This window comes from Delphinapterus leucas, chromosome 5 (genome assembly GCF_059928025.1).
Source record: "Delphinapterus leucas isolate spDelLeu-1000000601 "Yukka" chromosome 5, BTC_Dleu_Yukka2, whole genome shotgun sequence".
Taxonomy (NCBI): Eukaryota; Metazoa; Chordata; class Mammalia; order Artiodactyla; family Monodontidae; genus Delphinapterus; species Delphinapterus leucas.
Genome location: NC_143133.1, coordinates 90,265,225 through 90,291,219, shown reverse-complemented (window position 1 = coordinate 90,291,219; position 25,995 = coordinate 90,265,225). Strand labels below are relative to the sequence as shown.

At 37.6% G+C, this 25,995-nt stretch overlaps 1 protein-coding gene across 2 annotated transcripts in view; it reads left to right on the top strand.

Moving 5' to 3' along the window:
* Positions 1-2,726: 2,726 nt before the first annotated feature.
* Positions 2,727-25,995, top strand: part of G3BP2 (G3BP stress granule assembly factor 2) — a 30,758-nt gene continuing 7,489 nt past the window's right edge. Inside the window, exons 1-8 of one of the 2 annotated variants that reach the window (XM_022599385.3) lie at positions 2,727-2,876; positions 17,205-17,323; positions 19,664-19,745; positions 20,534-20,707; positions 21,233-21,323; positions 22,033-22,135; positions 22,641-22,821; positions 23,812-23,910. In XM_022599385.3, the coding sequence (XP_022455093.1) occupies positions 2,775-2,876; positions 17,205-17,323; positions 19,664-19,745; positions 20,534-20,707; positions 21,233-21,323; positions 22,033-22,135; positions 22,641-22,821; positions 23,812-23,910 (951 nt within the window). In that variant the 5' untranslated portion in view covers positions 2,727-2,774. The remainder of the gene's footprint in view (positions 2,877-17,204; positions 17,324-19,663; positions 19,746-20,533; positions 20,708-21,232; positions 21,324-22,032; positions 22,136-22,640; positions 22,822-23,811; positions 23,911-25,995) is intronic. The other variant, XM_022599386.3, reaches the window with a different exon arrangement.

Sequence of the window (25,995 nt, the reverse complement as noted above, 5' to 3'; positions counted from 1 at the left end):
GAATGTCATCTGATTTATAGCTATAAAGGATCTGGTTGCTGTGGGAATAATAATAATAATAATAGCAGTAATAGTGCTAAGTGTTTAATCTAGAATAAATGTTGAAGGTAGAGGGAAGAGAAATTTACTGGTGATTTGCTGTGTGGTGTGAGACAGAGTCAAGGGTGACTTAAAAGTTTTTGGCTTGAGCCACTGAATGAATACATTCCTACTTCTCTCCCTGCCTTATTGTCTGTCCCGGGAGGGGGTATTTAATGGAGGTTATATTCGTAGGGCAGGAAGATTCCTTAGGTTATTGCAGTCATTCTGGAAAGATAAAAGGGTCCTGAACCTGGGCAGAGCTATACGTATGGAGAAGTATTCAGAGGGCACGGACTTAAGAGACATTTAGGAAGTAAAAATAACTACTTAGGAAAACAGTTTTGGGTATTTTAATAAAATTGAAGATAATGAAGTCGTTTTTCCCAATAACTCCACCTATTGATATGTACCCTCGGACAAGGGTTGTCTGAGGCCTGTTTTTATATAGCCCCAGAGCTAAGAATATTTCTTTTATTAATACATTTTTGAAGGATTTAAAAACGGGAATGCGTGGGTTGGATATGTTACAAAGACCATTTATGGCTCTCAAGTCCTAAAATATTTACTGTCTGTCCCTAACAGTATAAGTTTGCCAACCATGGTGTAGATCAGTGGTTTTTAAAGTGTCGTTCCTAGAGCAGCAGTAGCAGCAGCATCTGGGAACATGTTAGAAATGCAGATTCTCAGGCCTCAACATAGACTTGCTGAATCAGAAACCCTGGGAGGGGGCCCAGCATTGTGTTTTAACAGGCTCCCCAGGTGATTCTGATGCATGTTAATTTCTGAGAATCACTGCTCTAGAGAAATTTTTGTACTTGGTGAGGAATAACAGCATTGTGCATAAGAGCTTCACAGTGGAAACAGTAGAAATGTCAATCAACAGAAGAGATAAGTAAGTTGTGCCAATTAATACAAGGAGAGTATTCCATAGCATGGAGTGTAAAGGCAGACTGCTTGTGTTTGAATCCCAGCTCCAACGGAGTAGTAGCTGTGTGACCTTGGGCAAGTTAACTTGACCTCTCTAAGCCTTAGTTTCCTCCTGTGTAAAATTAGCATAAAAATCCTAACTACTTTATAGGGTTATTGTGAGGATTAAACAATTAAAACAGAAGAGTGGCTGGCACATAAGTATTAGATTTGAAGGGCAGTTTTCATGTAATGTATTATGATACTTTAAGGAAAAACATGTCAAAGTTCATTTCATAAGAGTGATAGTCTGCCCATATATTTTGCATATAACAATGTGATTAAGCAGCATAAGTTAATAGTAGTGTAGATTTTGGAGGTTCAAATGTTGCACTGCCCCGTAAACCTCAGTTTTCACACGTGAAAAATACTTTAAAGTTAGTTACTCTAAAAGAATTGTTAAGAAAACTGGTGAAATGTATATGCCTGAGTTTTGTTTCTTCTGTGGGCATTTCCTTTCCTAATTGCCTTTTATTCCTTTCACCATTTCCTCAGCCCTTCCTTCCAAAATTCCTCAGCTGTCTTGATAGTCTCTGAGAAACACTGCCAGAACTAAGGTGCAAAGTGGCTTCCTTGACTGTAAGATGTGGCTTTTTCCATGAATCAAGGTCATGAGAGTCAGTGTCTAGCGTTTTCCCAGCTATGCCCCTGCGGCCAAGTCTGGGCCTAGATCTAGGACAGGTCTGTAATCCTGATATCTCCTGGGATTTCAGCTTTTAGCTGCTTTAGCATGTAAAATGCTTAGTATGTATTTAGCAACGCCTAACGCTAAACAACACACAAAGAAACAGAACTGTTTTTTCTCTCTGTGGAGACCACGTCCTATTTTTTCTACATCCCAGTACTTAGCACCCAGTAGGCCCCATAATATAGCGCTGAACGATTTTGAACTTCGCGGTGGAGCTTAAAAACCTCCATTTCCTAGGCTGAGTTTAGGGTGCAAGCAGCTGAAACCACTGGCTGCATTTTTACTCTCGTCTAGAGCAGCAACCTGCAGACACCTAGTTAAGAGAGAAAAAAAAAATCACTAAAATTCCCTTCCTCTTAATAACATAAAAGGACCAGAAAAATCAGTCCCCAAAAGACAACGCAGAAGGCACAGCGCTGCAGCGACCCGGCTCCTGTTCGGGTGCGCTCTCGAAGGGCGAAGAGACCGGATCCTTAGGGCAGGAGAAAGGCAGCCTTCTTGTGACGTCAAATCAGCGGACTCTCGCCCCGGCTTCACGCCGGTTCCGGTTCCCCGGCTTTCCGGGCGCGAGAGTACGTGAGCGCGGCGGCGTTCTGCGCGTGCTCCGCAGAGAGACGCGAGAAGGTTGGGTCCAGCTCGCGGAGGAGATGCGTGATTGGCTGAAGCCGTGCTGGGGGGTCCCCCAGCCCTTTCGGCAGGGGTAAAACAATAAGAGGGGGCGGTGGCAAAGGGGGCGGGACGTCCGTGTTCCTTGTCGTTCGCCGCAGTGCCTGGCGCTCGGGAAGAGGTGGTTGTGAGGGGAACCAGTTCGTGGCTCTCCGGTTCCGAGGTCTGAGGTTTGTCGGAGGAGGGAGAGGGCGGCGAGCGACAACAATCTGCTGCAGCCGGTCCTCGGCGACTTTCCCGCTGACCTCCGCGCGACGTACCCGCCGCCGCTGTTGGTTGGAGGTGTGTATGGGGGCCGGGAAGGGCGGTCGGTCTGGTGGTCGGAAGGGGACATTCCAGTCGCGCGCCGCGGCTCGAGGCAACCGTCCAGTGAATGAGCTCCGGTGTCGGAGGTGTAGCTGCAGAGAGAGACGTTGTTCTTGCCGGCTGCCTACGCTGCTGTGTGTGCGAGAGAGAAGCCGAGCTTCTTCCTCAGGTGAGGGATGGGAGGCCGTGTGGGGGGTGGGGAGGTGACCGGTGCGCGTCGTGCGGACGCAGGGCTCCGAGGGCACAGGTGGGGCCGGGGTTTGTTGGAGATGAGGTGGCGAGCTAGGAAAGGGGACGCAGTTGCTCCCAAAGGCGCGCTGATGGAGGCTTCGGACGGGACATGGGGGAGTGGGCTTGCCCGATAGGATGTTTCGGGTGCGGAGCCCACCAGCCTCGTCCCAGACTCTTGCGGCTCTTATTCCCGGTTCCTTGGCAGTGGGGAGGCCGCCGCCGCCCCGCCCGTGGGGGAGGGGAAAAGAGGCTGTATCGACGGAGGCATAAGCGACGCAGATGCGAAAGTAGCGGCCTCCGGGCACCATTTCGGTGCACGAAAACAGAATCCGGCTCTGAAGGCAGCCTTCGCTTTGCTTACCCAGTACCTGGTGTTCTGCGGTCCTTGACCCTCCCCCCGCGGGTTTATCCCGAAGGAGCGGGGAAACCCGGGCTGTATATAACGTACGCCTTCTCCGTGCCCTTTTTATGTAGGCGATCTCTTGGTGACCCAGGAATAGAAGAGATGTTTGAGTGCTTTGAGGAATGGATTTCTTCCTCTTCCCCCATGTCTTCTTGGGGAGGGTGGGAAGGATAGTCAAGGGGAGGAACATAGCATCCGTATATTGTGTTAATATTGTTAGTTGAATCTGATCGAATTTTACCTGCCTCTCCAAAGGCAGATTTCTTAAGATGGCCCTGTGCCGCTTTGGGGCGAGTATAGATATGCATCTACAATTTTCCGCATAGATCAATTTTTTCCCTCCAATGTATGCCTACTTTCTTAACAGATTTTTTTTTTTTGGAGGGGCAGTACCTTTGCTCTCTTAAAAATCAAGCACCAGCAAAAACCCACAGAACCCACGTGCACCGAAGCTGGAATAATAGCAAAGTTGTGCCCTTCCCCCCCGCCCCCCACATGATTGTTGTGATAATAACTTGTGTTGAAATATTGGTTTTAACACCTGGTGCTGGTCTTCCAAATGTTAGCATTGCATGTACCTGGATCTGTGAATCATTAACTGCAGTTACGCGACCCCGTATGCTACAGGGGAAGAAGATGGGAATTCCTTGTCTGGCTCCATATTTGGCAGTTAATATAGCCTTAGGCATGTGGACAGTTTCTAAACAGTTGACCCTATTAGTATCCAGTGGTCCTTTTGATGTCCAAAATCCTGGTCTCAAAAAATAGACGGTATGATTAGTTTCAAATTCTTAGTACTGAATTATGTGTTGTTTCTCATCTTCCCATTTTCTTAAATATTTAGGATTATTCATGTGTATCCTTGTGTTATGATTTAATCACTAGAGGCTGTTTAATTCTGAAAGGTTGTCCACGAATTATAGGGAGGATAAGGACCTCAAATGGATTGTTTACTATTTAAGAGCTGTTATGGTTCAGGTTGCTGAATATTCAGGGGTTGAAATGTTTGTCAGCGGTGAACAAGCAGCAAGAGGAAAGAACCAGAATGCTTGTGGGGTGGATGGGGATCAAAAATGGAAGGAGAAGAAAAGAAGTCTTTAATAATTTGATAGTCGTATTGAGTGAGTGTTTAGTTAGCAGGTGAGTAGTTGAGTTGCTAGCAGACAGCTCTTGAGTTTGAATAGGATTGGCACTCTTGGTAGTAGGATATATTTATTATCCATATTTCATTTATGAGAGATCAAAAATGAAAATCTCCATATCAGTTACTGAAAACCTGTAAATACCCATAGTGTCTTTAGGTTAACAGTTTCCTTGTCCTGAAGAATTATTGCTGTTTGCCTGTTAATCAGGATTTTCTAGGTTGCTTTAAATAAGACTTTTTCCCACATATTTTATACTGAGTGCATATGGAGATGAGGAATGACCCCTTTACAAGGCTGGTTTTGATAGTTACAAATTAGGTTGTTTCTGAACTTAAATTCAGTAGAATTTAATTGACAAACTTGACTTAACTCTCCACTGGAAAACATTTAAGGGCTGACAGAACAGACAAGTTCTATCTCCCAGAACTCTGGAGTGGCTTCAGAAACAATAGAATCAGTTTCTTGACTGCTGTTTCTCAGCGTATTTTTAACTTAATTTCCAGATATTTTACCCTATGTTGATACACTATTGTAGTATGCTAGGATGACTGTTTTGGATTTCCTGTTATGTTACTGTTTTCTGCCTTTTGGCTTCTCCCTACAGTATCAAATAAGCTAAGTTAGACTTTAAATTTTTTTATATTCTTGCATCCCTGATGGTTCTTCATAAGCGGTGGTTGTTAAGCAGGTGTAATGAAAACGTCACTAAAGGGAGGAGACCTGGTTTCAAATCCTCTGTCTCATAACTATAACTGAGGGACCTTGAACTCCTTTCCTTCGGCTCTCAAAACATCATGGTTTCCTTTTCTGTAAATGAAGCTAATATCCTATCTATTTCACGGAGGTAGAGGAATGTGTAGTTACTTGTTAAACCTTAAAGCATAATATAAATACACGCTTTAATTTTTGTGGGGCTGCGTTTCCATTTCTTTAATGCTTGGTCACTTTTAATAGCTTCTGAACTTCAAAACTTGCCTCCTTACCTTTGGGGCCTGAGAAGAGAAAAAATCCACAGCTACCTTTTATTTCTGTGACTGGTGCTTAGATCTTGTTTGTGATGCTTTCATTCTGCGGTGTGCCACAACAAATTGAAGGTTGCTGTTCTAAATAGATACACATTGCTCTTTTTAAAAAATTTTATTTATTTTTGGCTGCATTGGGTCTTCGTTGCTGCGCGCGGCCTTTCTCTAGTTGTGGTGAGTGGGGCTTACTCTTCGTTGCGGTGCGCGGGCTTCTCCTTGCGGTGGCTTCTCTTGCTGCAGAGCACGGGCTCTAGGCGCACGGGCTTAGTTGCTCTGCGGCATGTGGGATCTTCCCGGACCAGGGCTGGAACCCGTGTCCTCTGCATTGGCAGGCGGATTATTTTTATTTTTTTTTACTTTTTGGCTGCACCCCATGGCATGTGGGATCTTAGTTCCCCGACCAGGGATCTAACCCAGGCCTCCTGCATTGGAAGGCAGAGTCTTAACCAGTGAACCTCCGGGGAAGTCCCAATAGGCGGATTCTTAACCACTGTGCCGCCAGGGAAGCCCTGCATTGCTCTTTCGATTGGTAAAGTCATTCTAAACAAAGACCATCTGGAATTTCCAAAGGTTTCAATTTTAATATGAGGTTAGCTGTCAAAAATGGATCTTACAGTCCATGGTTCAGTGAGAATGGGCCTGGGCCTGACAAGGGTGAGACCAGCCATGAGTGAGGGGCTCTAGAGAGAAAGGGGTGGGTAAGTATCCAATAGTAGAGACAAGTTGTGTCCTAGCATAGACATAGCCTTTGGTAACATAGTTTCTGGTAAGATAACTGCATCCTGTTACTAGGATCTTACTCTTTTTATAGAAAGCAAGATAAAGTACTACATCTAACTGTACAGTACTGAAAAAAATTTTTGTAGAGTTTTTTCTGTTTTTCAAAATGTCATTTTCTTTTGGTTTCTTGACTTTTCTTTTTAAGACAACATGGTATCTCAACTTCTCAGCAGTTTTCATTTTGCACGTTCTTTTTCCAGTTATTAAAATAGCCACCAAATTGTGACATGAAATTTCATGTAAGTAATTTGCAATAAGTGAAATCCTACTCACCTCCCCCCCCAGCTGCTTGAGCCAAAGATACTGCAGTTCTCATCACTCGTTATAGATGTCGGTCAGAACATTCCAGGCTCCTCAAAGAGTGAATTTTTGATTGTGCATTTTGATGCTTATATATAGTGGTGGTGGTTGTAGCCAGGTGTTCAGGGTTAACAGTTTAGTATAACTAGAGTTTATGATCCTATGTAGATATATCTATTTTATTACTTAATATAGAATGGAGGTGCCATTTCAGAGATTCCTAAGATTAAAAAGAATTAACGGAATACAAAATTACTTTACTTGGATAACCTTCTCTTTTGTATTGTAATCTGCTCTGATAATTATTTTGCAGTAGTAGATCTAAGGAATTAATTTCATTTTCTTGTTCAAGTGCACACATTGCCTTCATATTATTGAAACCATATCTTAGTTGCAAATTTTATACTGCTTTTTTTCCTATGGTTTTATAGTCTTTGACAATATTTTAATGATTGCATATGAACTGATGTTTCACAGTTGGGGTTCAGTGTATTGTATTTTTGCTTGTAAGACAGTTACTTTTTTGTTTTTAAGACCGTTAATTTAATATTAGGTTATCAGAAAAAAATAGTGCTATATCAGGTAGGCATATCGAACGTTTTTTAAATTACCTCTTGGAAACAACAAAATTTGAGAGTGCACCTTAGGATCTAGGCAGTAAGTTTTTGTTTCTCTGTGTAGCTGCTGATTTTAAATTCCAGCATGGTATCTTTATCACTGTTCCTCCCATCTCCACCTCCTCAATTTTATCTTCAATTAGTTGGTAGTATTTAAGCACACTCAGACTTTAACCATAAATTGTCACTAATGTTGTACGCATAATGTCAGATTACTTTTTTGCTTTGCTTGAAGTGCTAAATGAATTTTCACACTTTCGACCTTTATTCTAGAGCCATGTTTTCTAACTAATAACATGTATCTGTTAGATGGTTATCAGAAAGTAAATGAAAATTTTAAAGTGTTTTTTAAAATCACAAAGTACATATATACTCTTTGTAGTATTCAGACAGTATAGTAAATAGTTTACCAGTGGTGGTCTGAATTGGTATGTAGTTTTTTTTTTTCCCTAGACCCACAACACATATTATCTTGTATATTTCTTTTTGTATCATGCCTTTTTTCCAAAGATGGGATTTGTAGCATTCTACAATTTAGTTATTAACTTTTGTGGAGAGTACTTTTTGTCTATTTTTATAACTTTCCTATTATCTTTGTGCAATTGTGCATGTATTTCTTTGTAGTGTGTCTTAGAAGTGGGATTACTGGTTATATGTGTTCATTTTAAATTAATTTTATTAAAACTGCAAAATTACATCTCCAAAAGGTTGTGACTATATTTCCACCAACACTGTATTTGAAAGAGCCTTTTTCCCCCACCCCTTTAACAGTACTGGATATTATCAGTCATTTTCATTTCTGTTAATATAATAGATGAAAGACTGAATAAACTGCGTTTTTTGAACTGTTGGATATTGTCAATTTCAGCGTTACCTTACAAATAAGTGCTTGGTATATGGTAGATTCTCCATAAATGTTTGTGAAATGATTAATATAAAGCATAATTGTATTGCTAAATTTTTTAAATTGAGGAATAAGTTACAGTCAGTAAAAACTGGTCTTTTCATGTGTTCAGTTGTATGATTTTGGATAGACATACACAGTCATGAAACCACCACTACAATCAAGATATATTTCTTTCCCTTCTGTCTCTAGCCCCTGATCTGATTTAGCCCTATAATTTTCATTTTCGTAGACTGACATATCAGTAGAATCATATAGCATTAACTTTAGGTAATATTTTGGAAACTCTTTCATGTTGTTGCATATATCAATAAGTTCTTTTTATTGCCAAGTATTTGATTATTTGGATTTACCACAGTTTGTTCATTCACTTGGCTAATGGTCATTTTGTTGTTTCCAGGTTTTGAGTGTTTATTAATAAAGCTGCTGCAAACAACATACAGGTGTCTGTGTGGACATGTACTTCATTTCTTTTGGATAAATATGTAGGAGTGGGATTGCTGGGTAATATGAGACATGTATGTTTAATTTTATGAGAAACTGCCATACTGTTTTCCAAAGTGACTATACTATTTTTTTGTTCCTGCCAACTTTTCCCATCCTTGCAGGCACTTATTATTTTTAGATTTTAATGTTAGCCATTAAAGGTATTTAGTGGTATGTCATCATGGTTTTAATTTGTAATTTTGAATGATTATTGATTTCATGTTTATTTGCCATCTGTATATCTTGATGTGGACTGTATATTCAGATCTTTTGCCCATTTAAAATTGGATTTCTTATTAAGTTAGGAGAGGCCTGTCTTCTGGGAATAAATCCTTTATTAGATATGTATTCTACAAATATTTTCTTTCATACTGTGGCTTGTCTTTTCATTTTCTTGATGACTTTGAACAGACGTTTTACATTTGATGTAAGCCCAATTTGTCAGTTTTCTAAAATTTTTTCTTTTTGTGTCTTATCTAAAATCTTTACTTAACCTAAGGTTATTAAGGTTTTTTCCTGTCCTTTTTCCTAGAAGCCTAGAGTTAGGTTTTACATGTAGGTCCGTGGTCCATTTCAGGGTAATTTTTGTACATGGTACAAAGTATGAGTCAAACTTCCTTTTGTTTTAACATGTAGACATCAAGTTGTTCCAAAATCATTTTGTTGAAAAGAGAATTACTTTGGTACCTTTGAAAATAAATTGACTATATTGTGTGGGTCTACTGTAATGCTAAATTTTTTAGATTTATCTCAAAAAGTTCTTAGAATTACTTGTGTTAAAGCTGCTTTACTTTTGTTTGGACCTTTAGTTAATCTCAAAACTCTTAACTTCATATTGCAGTAGTATGTGTACACGTATATACATTTACATATAAATAAGAACTAGAGAATAGAAGACTGACTTTAAAAATATTTTGGAATTACATGATTAATGATTTTTTTATTCATTAGCATTCCCCCATATAAGCTTTTTTTCCCTTTCAGTTTTATTGAGATAAAATTGACATAGCACTATATAAGTTTGTGTACAGCATGATGATTTGACATACATCGTGAAATGATTATCGCATAAGTTTTGAACACCATCCTCTCAGATACAAAATTAAAGAAATAGAAAAAAATTTTGTGATGAGAACTCTTTGGATTTACTTTCTTAACAACTTTACATATGTAACATACAGCAGTGTTAATTATATTTTATCATGTTGTACATTACATCTTTTGTAGGAGGTTTATTCATTAACTATTGAAATACCTTTGTAGTTTGGTAGGCTACTTCTCTTAAGAGGTCTTTTTTTTTTTTTTTAAATGGCTCCACCACATGGAATGCTGGATCTTAGTTTCCCAACCAGGAATCGAACCCATGCCCCCCTGTAGTGGAAGTGCAGAGTCCTAATCACTGGATCATCAGGGACTTCCCTTAAGAGGTCTTTAGTATCACAGATTTGTTCAACAAAATTTTTAATCCTTTTATGTACAAAGTAATGGTAGATGCTGCAAAGACTGTCTTGAGCATCTCCTGGAAGCATAACACTGCTAGGCTTATGCTCAACATTAACTTAAAGGAGACTTCCAAACAGGAGAGGGTTGTGCCTGTGCACCGGCACACATATTACTAGGACTAAATGTGTTAATAAAAGAGCCAAAGAAGATATATGTAGTGCTGAGAGAAGAAATGATTAATCCTGCCTGAGGGACCTAGCTAAGAAAGCCAGGTAGGGTTGGAATAGGATCTTGAGTAGGCTTTTGAAAAGTGCATGAAGGAGCAGTTTGTGGTTTTGAGGAGACAGTCGTCTCCTAAAAATTCTTTTCTCTTTTAGCTCTGGCTTGAAATACTCACTTCCTCATTTTCTACATGTCAGATTTCTACTCCTGTTGCAATGCAAGTGGTACATTCTTTGTGGTAGGGCTGTAGCATTTATCATTAGATAATTGTGTTTAGGAATTCTGTCTCCCAAGCAGCAGATCAAGTCTGACATGTTCACCTTTGTTTTTCCATGCATAGAATCTGGCATATATATAGAAGGTATTCAGTAAATCTTGAATGAATTTGTGTTATCCCACCTATTTACCCAGCCTGTGTTGAATGAAGTAAGACAATGGCCTAGAGTAATGATGGTAAGTGGTATAATATTCTTAGAGCGTAGAATTTGTTTAGAGAGGTGAGAAGTGTAATGGAAGATAAATTTGAAATGTTGGTTAGGGCCTTGTATGTCAGACTGGATTTCAGTGGAAGGCCTTATACTTCAAACTGAATGCAGGTGTTTGGATTTTGCTGTATACAGTGTATGCTACACATGATACAGAAGTTTGGAAGACTTTTGAGGAAGAACTGAAAGGGTCTGAATTCAATGGGAACAGACAGGATGGGACAAATTCCAAGAAATTTTCGAGTTGTCTAGATTTTGCAGTTTGAAGCTTAAAGAGGGAAAGTCACTTAGAACTAAGCTTGCAAACAAGATGGTGGCACCATTAGCAGAAATAAGGAAACTGCTTTCTCTTTATAGGGGAGGGTGCATATATTGGGTTACCTGTGAGTTCATATGTGGGTATTCAGCAAGGGGTTAAAAATGTCAAATTTGAGTTCATGGCAGAGACTACATATAAATTTAGGTATATCTGAGAGCTGAAGCCATTTGACAATCTGAAATTGCCACATTAGAAGACAGACCTTGAGGACTTTTGCATTTTGATGAGAAGCAAAGTTGCCTCATGGTAGAAATCTAGAAACATTAGGAGGAGGTGAGCAACAGTGATAGTGTAGACAGGTAGAAGACTGAGATCGTTGGATTTTTGGGAATTGTGACTTTCCAGAGAATTACACTTAAGGGAGAACTTAGATTATAATATTTGAGAGGGGAGTAGAGAAGGGGAAGACTAAGATGCACAGTTAGTAATTTAGGTGAGAATATGATTTTTTTTTTTTTAATTTTAACTTTTGGCTGCATTAGGTCTTTGTTGGAGTACACGGGCATCTTGTTGCAGAGCACGGGCCCTAGGAAGGGCGGGCTCAGTATTTGCTGCGGCGCACAGGCTTAGTTGCTCTGCGGAATGTGTGATCTTCCCGGCCCAGGGATCGAACCCCTGTCCCCTGCATTGGCAGACAGATTCTTAACCACTGCTCCACCAGGGAAGTCCCCAGAATATGATTAATAAAGTGCCATGACAAAGGCCCAAAGCACTTTGAGAATTCAGGGGAAAGACAATTGTATTCTATTCGGAAATCAGGAAAGATTTTCAGGAGAACAGTATTTTAGCTGGGCCCAAATGAATGCATTTTTTGGACATATTATTTTACTACATTTCTGCTAAATTGTTTAGTCTCTGGAATAAATACCTGCAATGATTGGCTATTCATGAAGTAGCTCTGTTCTGGTTATTCTTGCATTATATTGAAGCTAAATCTACCTTCCTGTAGTTTCCATTCACTGTTGAACTAATATTTAACTTATGCATATTAGAACAGAACTGTCAGTCCATTTTAGACATTACATTCATATTCATGTAGCCTGAGATTGTTTGTTTTGGGGGGAGCCCCATTATATTAGTGATTTTTAACTAAAGAACAAACAAAAACCCTAAGTGTTTTCCTAAAAACTGAAGCTTTGGTCAAGGAGAAAAGAGAAAGAGGATGATAACTTTTTTAAAGGATATCTTGAAATTGAGGAAACTTGAGCATGTTGTAGGATATAAAGCACACTGTGACTTTCTTTGCTATCTTGGATTTGTGTTCATAGTGTTACTTTTTCCTCTCCTCCATTCCCCTCTTAATGGACATAAAGAGGTTCAGAAAAGATGGTGACAGTTGATAATAGAGCAGTTTCCCATGAGAGCTGGAGTAGATGTGCTTCAGAAATTAGTCTAGGCAAATGGAGAGGAGGAAACATTTTAAGAGACAGGAATGAGGGGCTTCCCTGGTGACGCAGTGGTTAAGAATCCGCCTGCCAATGCAGGGGACACGGGTTCGAGCCGTGGCCCAGGAAGATCCCACATGCCGTGGAGAAGCTAAGTCCGTGCACCACAACTACTGAGCCTGCGCTGTAGAGCCCGCAAGCCACAACTACTGAGCCTGCAAGCCACAACTACTGAAGCCTGTGTGCCTAGGGCCTGTGTTCCGCATGAAGAGAAGCCACCACAGTGAGAAGCTCGCTCACCGCAACTAGAGAAAGCCCGCGCACAGCAACGAAGACCCAACACAGCCATAAGTAAACAAATTTATTAAAAAAGAGAGACAGGAATAAAAGGATGTTGATTAAGATACACAGGAATTACGGGCAGAGTTAGTGAATGGCCTCTGAAGTAGTTGAAGCTCTGTAAATAGTAAGGAAAGTCAGATGTAATCATGTTGGTATCTTGATGAATAAATAGGATTGATATTGCTTTTAACTGACAGGAAAAGAGTACATTTTACATTGTACATCCCAGTATGACAGCAGTCTCCATATATTCAAGTGTTTTGTGGGAAAGCGGGGCTTAATACATGGAATTTCACTTTCTATAAAAAGGTGTTAAATGATAATTGCTCTTTCTTTGAAGGTGCTAGAGGCCAATAGTCTCTGAAGATTCTTTTTGTACATAAGTATCCTTAAATCTTGGCTATCTTTGTTGAACTGTATAGTCTTGTAGGCTTGACCAGAGATCGCTTCTCAATTTGTGAATTAAAGGTCATGACTTTTTCATGGCCTTAGACAGTTAAAACCTTTCATACTTTCATGTTCAGAGGGATGTGTGTGTGTGTGTGTATTTATATATCTGTGTATATATACACACACACATATATATAGAAGGACCCAAATCCCAGAAATTGCTTGCCTATGACTTGGGTTCTTCGCTGTGAATAAATTTCCCTCCTCCAGGGGAGAACACTGGAAGATGGCAATTGTTTCTGTAGAATACATAAATTAACCTGTTGTTAAAAGTAGGTAAGTCAGTGAGGTTGCTTTTTTCCCCTTCTATACTTTTACTTTCTGGTTGATGGAGTTCACTTCCATCAGTCGATTATATTTTAGCCTTCTAAATTGAGTCACTAAATCAGTTAAACAAGAAACTGATCTGTAAGTTACATTTAAGTCAGTGCAGTTAACTGAAACACCATCCTCTAAGTAACCTCTTCATTTCATTTTATCATTCCCTGGGAGAGCCTCCCCGTAACTTTAAAAAAGTGTACTCTGCATAGCCCCTTATGTATAGCTATTTGTTTAAGCTTTTACCAGATTAGCACTGCCTTATCTTGTTCACCATTTGAAGTTCACTTTTCAGGTTAGCCTTTTTTGAATAAATAATAATTTATTGAGTTAATCAAGTAAAAGTTACCTCCACTGCCCATCTCCTTTGCCTGTCTCTCTGATCTAAATTGATATCATGGCCTTATGGCCATCAACCTTAGTGACTATATAGGTAGTGGGCAATGTGAAGCCTCTCCCGAACTTTGTTACAGTAACTCTAGTGTATTTTGACCTTTCTCTGACATTGATATGTGTATTGGTACCTTTTTTTTTTTTTCACTTTGGTTATATGTAGGTGACAAAAATGGTAGGTGAATATGTACTTTATAAATGTGATGGGAAATTGGGGTAAATAACAAAGTCTCACTGTAGAAAATCTGGAAATTGGGCAAAAAAAGAAGGAAATACAAGAATCTCCAAACCCAGAAACAATCCCTAATAGTATTTTTGTCATTAACCATTTGAACAAAATTATTTTGTACATAATTATTTTATTCAGAGGGTAAGTTAGTATCTTCCCACAGCTTAAATCAGTTGTTACAGTATTTAAATTGTAAAATTTCCACATTTTTGTTATTTTATAAAATTTTACTAGGTGAATCTACTGTTCTTAAACCTTCCCCATCATTCAAAATAAAAATACTGTTTCTTTGCTTCATTACTTTTTTAAATTAAAAAAAATTATTTATTTATAAATTTATTTATTTACTTTTGGCTGTTTTGGGTCTTCGTTGCTGTGCGTGGGCAGGCTTTCTCTAGTTGCAGTGATCGGGGGCTACCCTTCGTTGCGGTGCATGGGCTTCTCATTTCGGTGGCTTCTGTTGCAGAGCACGGGCTCTAGGCGTGCGGGCTTCAGGAGTTGCAGCTCACAGGCTCTAGAGTGCAGGCTCAGTAGTTGTGGCACATGGGCTTAGTTGCTCCGCGGCATGTGGCATCTTCCCGGGCCAGGGCTGGAACCTGTGTCCCCTGCATTGGCAGGCAGATTCTTAACCACTGTGCCACCAGGGAAGTCCCCTGCTTCATTACTTTAAATGTAGCAAATGAGCGTTCTTTTTGTTTTTTAATAATTTATTTTTGGCTGCGTTGGGTCTTCGTTGCTGCGCACGGGCTTTCTCTAGTTTGCGGCATGTGAGCTTGTCAGTGGCTTCTCTTGTTGCGGAGCACAGGCTCTAGGCGCGTGGGCTTCAGTAGTTGCCCCTCATGGGCTCTAGAGTGCAGACTCAGTAGTTGTGGCGCACGGGCTTAGTTGCTCTGCGGCATGTGGGATCTTCCTGGACCAGGGCTCGAACCTGTGTCCCCTGCTTTGGCAGGTGGATTCTTAACCACTGTGCCACCAAGGAAGTCCTGAGAGTCCTTTTATGCATTAGAATTTGTTCATCTATTTGGAGGTTTTTCGGTTTGGGGGAAACTAATGGCACCTGAAATGACAGTATCTGATTCTACTTTGTGTATTAACTTTTTTTTTTTTTTATTGAGTTGGTTTGATTGTAGGTGGTACAGAATTCAAGGTAGAACAAAGGTTGAAGAGCAGACTGGCAGGATTCTGGGATGGGTTTACTTTGACCTCACAGCTAAGGTAGAAGTGGCTAAAGAAGAGATGAGCCACTGTATGAACATTTAAGAAAAAAAAAGTGCCACAGGCTCCAAGACAACCCTTCATTCTAGCTAGAGGTGGCAACAGATGTTATGGAAGAGAATTCAGGTGTTTAAACAGCAATGGAAGTAAGGGTCACCATCACCTGAGGCATAAAGAACAGCTTAGTTTTTGCAGGAGTTCCTAATTCCACCTGTGGCCAGGGGACCCTTCCCCTTGGCCTTCACTTTTACCTCCAGCTTCTTCTCCTTTTTTTGTTACTGCTTGAAAGCCTTATCGTCCTCTTCCATCTCCTTGGCCTGCTTCTTGGGCTGCTTCAAGGGCTTCTTGCCACTGTGCCTTCCCCAGACCCTGCCACTGGAAGCAGTTAATTATTTTTGAAAGGAGTTAGGAATTATATAAAAATGTAAACACATTTTTTTTTAATATCGAATGAGAGTTGCAAGACAGTTGAAAAAGAGAAACGAGGAACCTAATAGAGCATTATGTAAAAGTTGAGTTGGGAGTCACTAGAATTGTAGAGTTTTATCTGTAGGCTCCATTATGGCTGGTATCTGTTTTTTTTTTATTAAAAACAGCATCACAATTGTAATGATTATGGTGGGCTATCTTTGTGAAATTTTTTGTTTAAAGGAAACCTACTTTGAGGGAATTCCCTGGCGGTCCAGTGGTTAGGACTCCGTGCTGTCACTGCCTAGGGTGTGGGTTTGATCTTTGGTCAGGGAACTAAGATCCTGCAAGCCACGTGGTGCAGCCAAAAGAAAAGAAAAAGAAAGCTACGTTGAAATTTATTTGTTAACAGGAATTTAAACTGCATCCTGATTTACCCAGTAGATACACACATGTATATAGTATATATATATATATATATGTATTTAAACAAGTAATATTCAAATTTTCTTTTTTTCTCTTCCCTTTTCTCCAATTCCTAATGTTATAATTTTTACTATTTGAGGGGGTATAAACATATAAATCATTTACTTTAAATGATGAAAGGTTGTGTTTCTATTTTTATTTTGTACTTGATTTCCTTGACGTTATCTTTGAGATTTTGGGCTTAGAAATACTTTATCATAGCACCTAACCTGTTCTATTCCGTTTGCTTGTCTATATTCCATGACAGACTATATACTCCTGAGGGCTAGAGTCTTGTTCACTAGGTTATCCCATTTACTGTAAACAGTGCCTGGCATGTAATTAGGTAATTAATAGCAAGAAAGGTTAGAAAGACATACACCAAATTTAAAAAACCATTATCTGAGTGTTGAGGTTATTGCTGATTTTTAATCATAATCATTATCATGTTGAAAACAGTGAAATTAATCCCTAGAAGGTGAGAGTACAAAGAAGACAAAAATGAGTACTGTCTGTGATAAATGTAATCACCAAGTCCTGATTTGTGCCCTCTGCCTAGTTTTCAAAAATAAACTGTTGGAATCCAGGAATGTAGGAGATAATGGTCCCCAAAGGAAAAAGATACTATGCGTGGGAAGACTTTATTATGGTGCCCCTAGTCTGAGACAGCGCTGGGACTCCTGGGAATTAGAAAGAGAACTATGCTACTTCCCCCTGTATTGAAGGATAGGGAGATCAAGAAGTAGAGACAAAGGGGAGATGGCAGATGTTGGAGATTATCAGTAGCTGTTTGGAATTTATTATTATGCTGTTGTTGTTACTTTTTAACAAATGATATTTTCTTTATTTTCATTTGAATGGCTGAGAAGATTTACTTCATGGAATTTAACAAAGATGACTTTTAATAGTTATTATTCTTCTGTTTGCTCCCTTAGCATTTGACATTGTGCAGCAAAGAAATGGTTATGGAGAAGCCCAGTCCGCTGCTTGTAGGGCGGGAGTTTGTGAGGCAATATTATACTTTGCTGAATAAAGCTCCAGAATATTTACACAGGTAAATTTTAATTGCATATTTGATATTTTTATTTGGTTTTATTTTTTTGAATATGACTACATATAAATTTTGTCTTTCCTGTTTTATGTCCTGACAGTACCTTTGCAAAGCACGCCCGGTATTTTAACAGTCTGATGGCTTAAAACCAGTGTTTTTCAAGTTTTTTTGACTCAAATCTATAGTAAGGAAAACACCTCACATTATATCCCATTATATAACACATTCACATCTGTACACATCACATACATATACACAATTACATACTCTTGGTGTTTTATATTTCATTTTTTTATAAAAACCACAGACTTGACCAACTAATGGGTTCTAGTCTATTGAAATCACAGACTTAAGTTTGTTTTTTGTTCTTTGGGGTTTTTTGTTTTTTGGGGGTTTTTTTGAGTTGTCTTTAGCATTGTTAGGAAATGAATCAGTTAAGTGATCATACTTGTGAAAATTACTTCTGATTGATCCACAAGATAGTATTCCTTGGTAAAACAGCAACAGTAGCCTTGTTTACTATTTTGGCAAGAGTTGGACATCTGTAAGGTTCTTTTTTCCCAGAGATTGAAATAAAATTGATTTATATTATGAGTAGTATTTATAATTTTTGTTCTACCTGGTTTATTTTAACAGGTGGAAGATAAGTGAGACCTTTGTAAGTATTAGGCTCTGCAAACATTTGTTGTAGAACACACTAGCCAAATGAGTTAAGGATAAATATACCATTGTCACTTCATGTGGGAAAGACTGTTAAAAGGACTTATTCTTTTATCTATAGGTTCTCTTTATATAATCATGCTGGGCATTCTAAAGTTTTACTTTGCATTATGCCCCTCCATTGTTAAACCTGTGTGTAATACTCCCTATGTTATCCCGGGGGCATTTTTATATAACTACCACCTCCTCCTGTCCCGTCCCCCCCATCAAAAGGAATACCTGTACATTTTCTATTATAAAAATAAACATTCTTATTGACAGGGTATGTGAATTTGAGGGAGAATGGAATTAATAAGGCCTTTTATTATCTGAAATTTAGTCTTCACAATGTAGGCATTAGCATTTTTAGCTTTCTTTTTTTTTAACAAGGAAAAACAAGGCTCTCTACCATCATTTCAAATAACAGCACAAACTTCTGTTTTATACTTAGCTATGTAACAGATTTCCCTGTTAATGAACATTTAGTTTTAATTTTTCACCTATTAACACTAATGAATATCCTTACACATGCATTTTTGTGCACCTTTCTAGTTATTTTCTTAGGCTAAGTTCCTAGAAGTAGAATTGTTAAGTCAAAGGTATGACTATCTCTAAGGCTTTTCTTATACAGCTAAATTGTCCTCCAGAAAAATGATAGCTGTTTACATGCTTGCCAGTAGTACATGAGAGAAAATAATATAAACTTAAAAATATGGGTAATGGTTAAAAGCATGGACTCTGGAGCCAGCTGCCCCAACTTGATAGGTGTGTGACCTTTGAGAAGTTAATTTAACCTCTTTGAACTTCAGTTTGTTCATTTAGATAATAGCACTTACTCCTGAGGTGTTAGGAGAGTAAAATGAATCAATATGTATGTAGTGCACTGAGAACATTGCTTGGCATGGAGGAAGTCTTACATGTTTTATTACAATAGGAGCTGAGTTCTCTTTACGAAAAAATTAACTTTGCATGTTGATAACCTTAATTTAGGAAGATATTAATTCTAATTGCTTTAGGTAATACCAGAGAAACACTAATTTGTCATGTACTTTAAGAGCAGTATAAAAATATAATTGAGAAATTAGATGCCGAAATAATGTAGATTTTTTTTAACTTAGTCTCTGAACTATTACAATTAATTTAAATCTAAACTTTTAACCTAAGCCTTTGGAATTAGTAATCATTTGGAACTCTCAGGAGAATGAATGTTAAACAGTATCTGATTCCCAAACAAATTTAGATAATTGAGTTTTTGTATCTGACGGGGAAAAAAAGGGTAAATTAACTACAGCATCAGTGTTTAGAATATATTTTGAATATCTCATTTTTCCACTTAACAAAATATAGATATGGTAAGAATTAGATGAGAATAGCTAATGACTGAGTGTATATTTAGTGTGCCAGGCACACTAAGAATTCTGTGTCATTACTCATTTAATCCTTACAACAACTCTATGGAGAAGTTACTCTTGTTCTGTTTTATAACCAAGGAAACTGAACTTTGAGGACTGTAAGTCTCAAGATTACATAGCTAATGAGTGACAGAACCTGACCTGGAAACTAGGTCCGTTTGACACGAGAACTCTACTGCCTCTTACACTTCTCTTCACAACTGAATGTCAGTCATTATCAATGGTTTTACAGGTTTTATGGCAGGAATTCTTCTTATGTTCATGGTGGAGTAGATGCTAGTGGAAAGCCCCAGGAGGCAGTTTATGGCCAAAATGTAAGTATCAATTTCATATGCATTTTAGATTACTTTAGGTTTTGTTTTTTTTGTTTTTTTTTTTTTTGAGGTAAGATAGAGATTTGGAAAATAGCTTCTTGTGCCAGTGGATTTCTTTTTGAATGTAATCAGCTATACTAGAATTATGTTACAGTAGTCATGGGATGTGCTTTGAGTTCTTACAAACATTGATTTTGTACGAAGCACAGGTATTACACTGGCATGGATACAAAAGAGAAAATGGAACATTTTAATATCCTTGGTGTATTTTATACATGAAATAGTTGAGACAATGTATAGCATTTATAGAAATGTGGTCTAAACCTTATGTTACAGGAGTGCATAGGAGTATATACTCCTTATGACTTTGTAGAGGATGTGGGACTTCCAGCAGACTCTGAATGATAGGTTTTGGCCTTACCAAACAAGAGGAAATTGAAAGTAGGAGAAATGGCATCAGCAGACAAGCAGTAAAGTTAGGTGCGAGGTCAAGGAGTAGTCAACACAGTTTACGTGAATGACTAGTACTTAATATGAAACAGTGGGAGAAAGCTGCACAAAGCCTATAATATGAGACAGCCGTTGTGATTTCTTGTATAGAGAGGTGACATGTTGAAACTAGTGGTTCTAGGAACATTAGTCTGTCAGTAATGCCTAGCATGGTGGAATGGATTCAAATGAGGCCGTTAATATTCTAGAGTTGCAAGGAAATCAAAGTCTGTAGTATTTAATAGGTAATGCAGTATCATGAGTTTGTATTTCCACCCCACCTTCTTCTCCTAATAAAGGATATACACCACAAAGTATTATCTCTGAACTTCAGCGAATGTCATACTAAAATTCGTCATGTGGATGCTCATGCAACCTTGAGTGATGGAGTAGTGGTCCAGGTCATGGGTTTGCTGTCTAATAGTGGACAGCCAGAGAGGAAGTTTATGCAAACCTTTGTTCTGGCTCCTGAAGTAAGTTTTCATTTCAATTAATTTTCAGTTACGTGATTTCATTTTACTGTTACTAGTTGCTTGAAGTGGCCAGAGTTTCTTCTTGCAGGCATAGGTATGCATGTAACATATTTTGAGAAATATGACCTGTTGATTAATTTATTTGAGCTTTGTGTGTGTGCTTTGACTATTTAGAAGTAAAAATGAGATCCTGATACTAATGTGTAAATAGATGATTAAGATTATAGAAATAATATTAAAAGTGTGTTATTATTTAATAGGTTACATATTAAACAAAATGGAAAAATTCTGTTTGTTAATTGGTCCTGGTTCTTTTATATTGAGTACCCATTTCTTGAGTTTCAGTATTCCTTGAGTGATCTTCTGTAATTTATATTAACATCAGAGCATGTTCAACTTTGGAAAATTATCTTCAGTCTATATCATTTCTGTATTATTAAAATAGAAATTGTGTTTATTTGTTGTATTTATGTAATACCACATTTATGGGTATTTATGGAATATTTGGATGTTGTTTTCTTATAGGGATCTGTTCCAAATAAGTTTTATGTTCACAATGATATGTTTCGTTATGAAGATGAAGTATTTGGTGATTCTGAACCAGAACTTGATGAAGGTGAGGTTACTTTGAAAATATAAGGGTTTTGTCAGTATCAGTACTCTTTAAGGACATGGAAAGTGTGAAACTAAAGAAATTTGCCTCTGTCGTAACTGAGTCAAACTCCTTTTCTCCTTTTTGTTCTTGTCCTTGTTATAAAAGAAATCGTTCATTATATGAAATTACATAAAAATCATACATAGGAAGTGAAAATTTTCCCTCAATTTCATCCTCTATAGATAACCAAGAGTTTGGTGCCTATTATAGACTTTTGTTGTGTTCCATACTGATCAGTACTTTTATAAAAGTGGAAGTACACTGGCTCAATGCTTGCTTTTTTTCACTTAATATATCTTTGTTGGCTGGGTTTGGTTTTTTTTTTTTTTGGCTATACCATAATTAACTAATTGATCTTCCATTGATATACATCAGCTTGTTTCCTTTTCTTTACCATTATTCCTCCATTGAATCGATGTGATGAAGGAAACTGAGTTATGACTTTAATAGCATTTTTTCCTACCCTTCCCTGTTACTAATAGGCCTTTTTAAAAAATAGAGTAAATTCAAAAATTCATCTGGCTTGCTCTTCAGTTTAAGAGAACAAGGAATATTGCAATTAAGTGCCTTTGTAAGAAATATCATGACTTCTTTAAACATTAAAAATACATATATCAAATTGTGTATTAAATCCTCTTAAGACGAGATACAGTATATTATGTATTTTCAGAATCAGAAGATGAAGTAGAAGAGGAGCAAGAAGAAAGGCAACCATCTCCAGAACCTGTGCAAGAAAATGCTAGCAGTGGTTACTATGAAGCTCACCCTGTGACGTAAGAATAGTGTCTGCAAGGCCAAATTTGGTCTAAACTATAATGTAGTTGCAAGCTGGTTTTTGTTCCTAGAATTATTGTTGAAAGTAAATTTTGCTAAAGCTGTGAAACCAGCATTTGAGAATTTACTCTGTATATGCAAAGTAAATTCTATATGGAAAGCATTGTTTTATTTAATTGAAAAATTGAATTTGGTTTGGCCCAAAACTGATCATTTGCTGATAATGCATTGTGTTTGGGACAACAGAGAGTAAGCATTTTATTTTTTGAATATGCGGTTTGTTTACAGTTAGTATTAAAGTAAACATTTTTAGTAATCCAGTTTTTAAATTATGTTAAAGAAATGCTGCTTGGGAGTATTATTCCCTCTGCCTTCTAGTTCTTAATGGACTTTTGCTTCAAAACAGCTTATTACTAGTTATGCCCATTAAATTAGAAATGCAGAATTTTATTTGAATTGATCATTTCACTCATACTGAAAAGTGAACAAAATATTTTATTGTAGTAATGGCATAGAGGAGCCATTGGAAGAATCGTCTCATGAACCTGAACCTGAGCCAGAATCTGAAACAAAGACTGAAGAGCAGAAACCGCAAGCGGAGGAGAAGAACTTGGAGGACTTAGAGGAGAAGTCCGCTTCTCCTCCTCCCGCTGAGCCTGTGTCTCTGCCACAGGAACCACCAAAGGTTAGAGCAGAGGAGCTCTTCACACCTGTGACGTCACACTGTCTTACTTGGTGCCATTAATGAAGCATGACCTTTGTTCTGTTAATTAAATTGTTTAATAGTAAGCTATGCTGTTTTTATGTATATGAAAGAAGCTGTGGGGATTTTTTTGGTAATTCTGAGGAAATTTTATTATATTTTCACCCCCTAAAAAACACCCCTCAGGGTAAAATTTAAGATTAATCCTTGTCTGTGTGCAGTGTTTAGTATCTTCTAGTCCATGTACTAAAACTGAGAGTTGCTCTTCCATTCGCTATTAAGTCCTCTATGCACGGATGCAACAGGAGTCATGCAATTTGCCAACTTAAAACAAGTTGGCCTATTGCTAAGAGAAGTGATTCAAGTTATTTCTGGTTTAAATGGGAACAATTTCCTTACTACACCAATTAAACTATCTTGGAAACATGAGTGACACCCATAGTGTATCATTTAAACCTACCTAAAACACGTTTTATCTTTCTGTAAAGTAGAAGGTTAAAGTATATTTGCGTAGTGAGAGAAGGAGATTCCTTGTTCAATTTGTGAATGTCTGTTAAACTTTCCAGCTAGTACTTTCTTCTTTCCTATCCTTCCCCTCTCCCCTTGACACCATCACAACACCTTATCTTCCCCCAAAAGGGGAAAGAAATTGGTTCTGTTAGGTTCTTATTTTTCTAGCATGTGTAGTTGTTAGTGGTTTTGTTTGCCACTTGCTCATCTCTTTAGAGCATATAGGAACTTGCTTGTGGATTTATTTAGTAGTTCAGACAAAACAGTCAAATAATCTTGCATAATGAGATTTTGAAAGCTGGCACATAGACTGGCATGTGTGTGTGTGCCTTTCTTTTAGGAGTCCTCCAATATAGAACAGTAGTTTAGAAATGAAAAGAAAATATATATTTGGAAGTTTCCCTATAGGAATGTTGGTGGTTTTCCATGATTAGTAGTCTAGGTTTGTTGCATTTCCTGCAGGCTTTCTCCTGGGCTTCAGTGACCAGTAAAAACCTGCCTCCTAGTGGTACTGTTTCTTCCTCTGGAATTCCACCCCATGTTAAAGCACCAGTCTCACAGGTAACCAATCTGTGAACACATTGGATTGTATCCTTGTTACATTGCCAATTGCTTATCTTTTTTATACTTTTTAAAATGAGTCAATCAAATTATGGATTAAATATACAAAAAAATTGTATTAAATGTCAGTGCACCCACTTTAATTGCCAAATCTCCATTCATCATCTACATAGGTGGTATTTGGGGTTTGGGTGTGTCAAATACAGATTAAGTTAGTTTTACCAATATATATTGTCATTTAACAGCCTTCTTAAAATAACCAAAAAAATATCCTTTTTAAAAATTTAGAATTTTATTTAGCAAAAATATTTTAGGGAAGAAATTTGGAAAGGCACAAAGTAGTATGGCATTATAAAGAATCATTGTTTTTTAAAAATAGAAAAAACTCTAAAAAAAATACACTGCCTAAGCTTTCAGTCTGTAAGTGGTTCATACTGTTTAATTGAAGCCTGTACCAACTTATGACTGTAGTGTTCACCTTAACTAATCATTCTAGTATTCTGCTTTTTGTCTGTTTGTCATCTTACCCATTTCAGAGCTTTCAAAAACATTGAAAATAAGACACTGGCTACCTAATAAGTTTATTAGGTATAGTGTAGAATTAACTAAATTCTAAAGTTAATAGGCATAGTTATAGGGTGTCCAATACTTTCCCCTACATTTTGAATCAAACTTCGTTCCACTAGAAAATTTACATTTAGAATGGTTAGTGCACATAAAATTGTGTTTATATACCTCTTTATATGCTCTAAACAGTGAAACTTTGAGATTTCAAAAGTAGCTAGTAATAGACAGCCTTTCTGGTGTTGTGTGCATAATCAGCTACGTAATAGAATACATGACCTCGTGATACCTTTTTTTTTTCAGCTAGATATTCAGGAAATATTGAGTAATTACCTCAGATCACAAACTAGAATTCTGTCTTAACGCAGAAGATTAATTTGCCTTGTATTGACTGCTTTTCTACCCATCTGAAGACTCAATAAGTGACTTGTGGATTTTTTTTTTTTGAAATGCTTGGTTTCTTATCAGATTTGCATTAGGAATCCTTTGGGTTGTTACTTAATTTCAGAGAGTTGGCTACATTTATTTTAAACTCACTGCTAGTTAAAAGTTAGAGTAGCTTATACCTCTTACACCTTTAGTGTGGCACCAGGCATTGCGCAAAGCACTAGCACGTAATATTTATTCTTATCTAATCCTCACAACCACCCTGTGAGTATGGTTACTGTTATTATTCCTGTTTTACAGATAAGTAAATTAAGGGCTAGAGAACTTCACCCAAGGTCAGATAGCTATGTAAATAAAAAAGTAGGGCTTCGAATTTATGCAGTTGGACACTCATGGAAGCCTATAGGTTTCTTTAGCCCTTGGAGGGGAATGTATCTCTATTTACATCAAAGAAGAGTGCTGTGTCTAAGCCATGTCTAAATTACATTATATTAGATCCTAACCTCTTGTCCAGGGGGAAAAATTTTTTTAAGTTTTAAAAAAAAATTGTAAGAGACTGTGATTCCCAGCCTACCCCCTTATTAAAACAAAAATTTAAACATTTATAATTTAAACCTTAAAAGAACTTTCTGATCTCCTTAAGCTATGTTAGAATGGATTCATGATTTTTTCCACTTGATTTAATAAACCCTTCGATTTTATTTTGTTACTTTGGTGTAGTATCCATTTCCTTAACACTTTTAGCATAGATTATTAATAAAAGGAGAATTAAATCTAATTCCAGGGTATTGGTAGGCATTAATTTAGAAGTAGGTAAGTTAATTTCTTGGTAAATTTCTTAGAAGTCGATTAGTTCATTTAAATAGCTTATGTGCAGTTGAAGTACATATTAGTTGTGGTTTTACCTGCTGTTGAGTTGATTTGATGGTTTCATGTTTATTTCATATTCTATTTGATTTTCATTTGTGGAATTTGTCATGTGAGCACACTTTTTGGTTGCATGGAATTAATTGTAAGGCCCTAAAGTAGTATGTGGTATCTTAGTTATTTTTACCTCCTTGGAGCAAATAGTTTTCATGAAATTGAGCCTGAAGAATTGTAAGTGTACAGCTGGCTTAGTTGACATACAGTAAT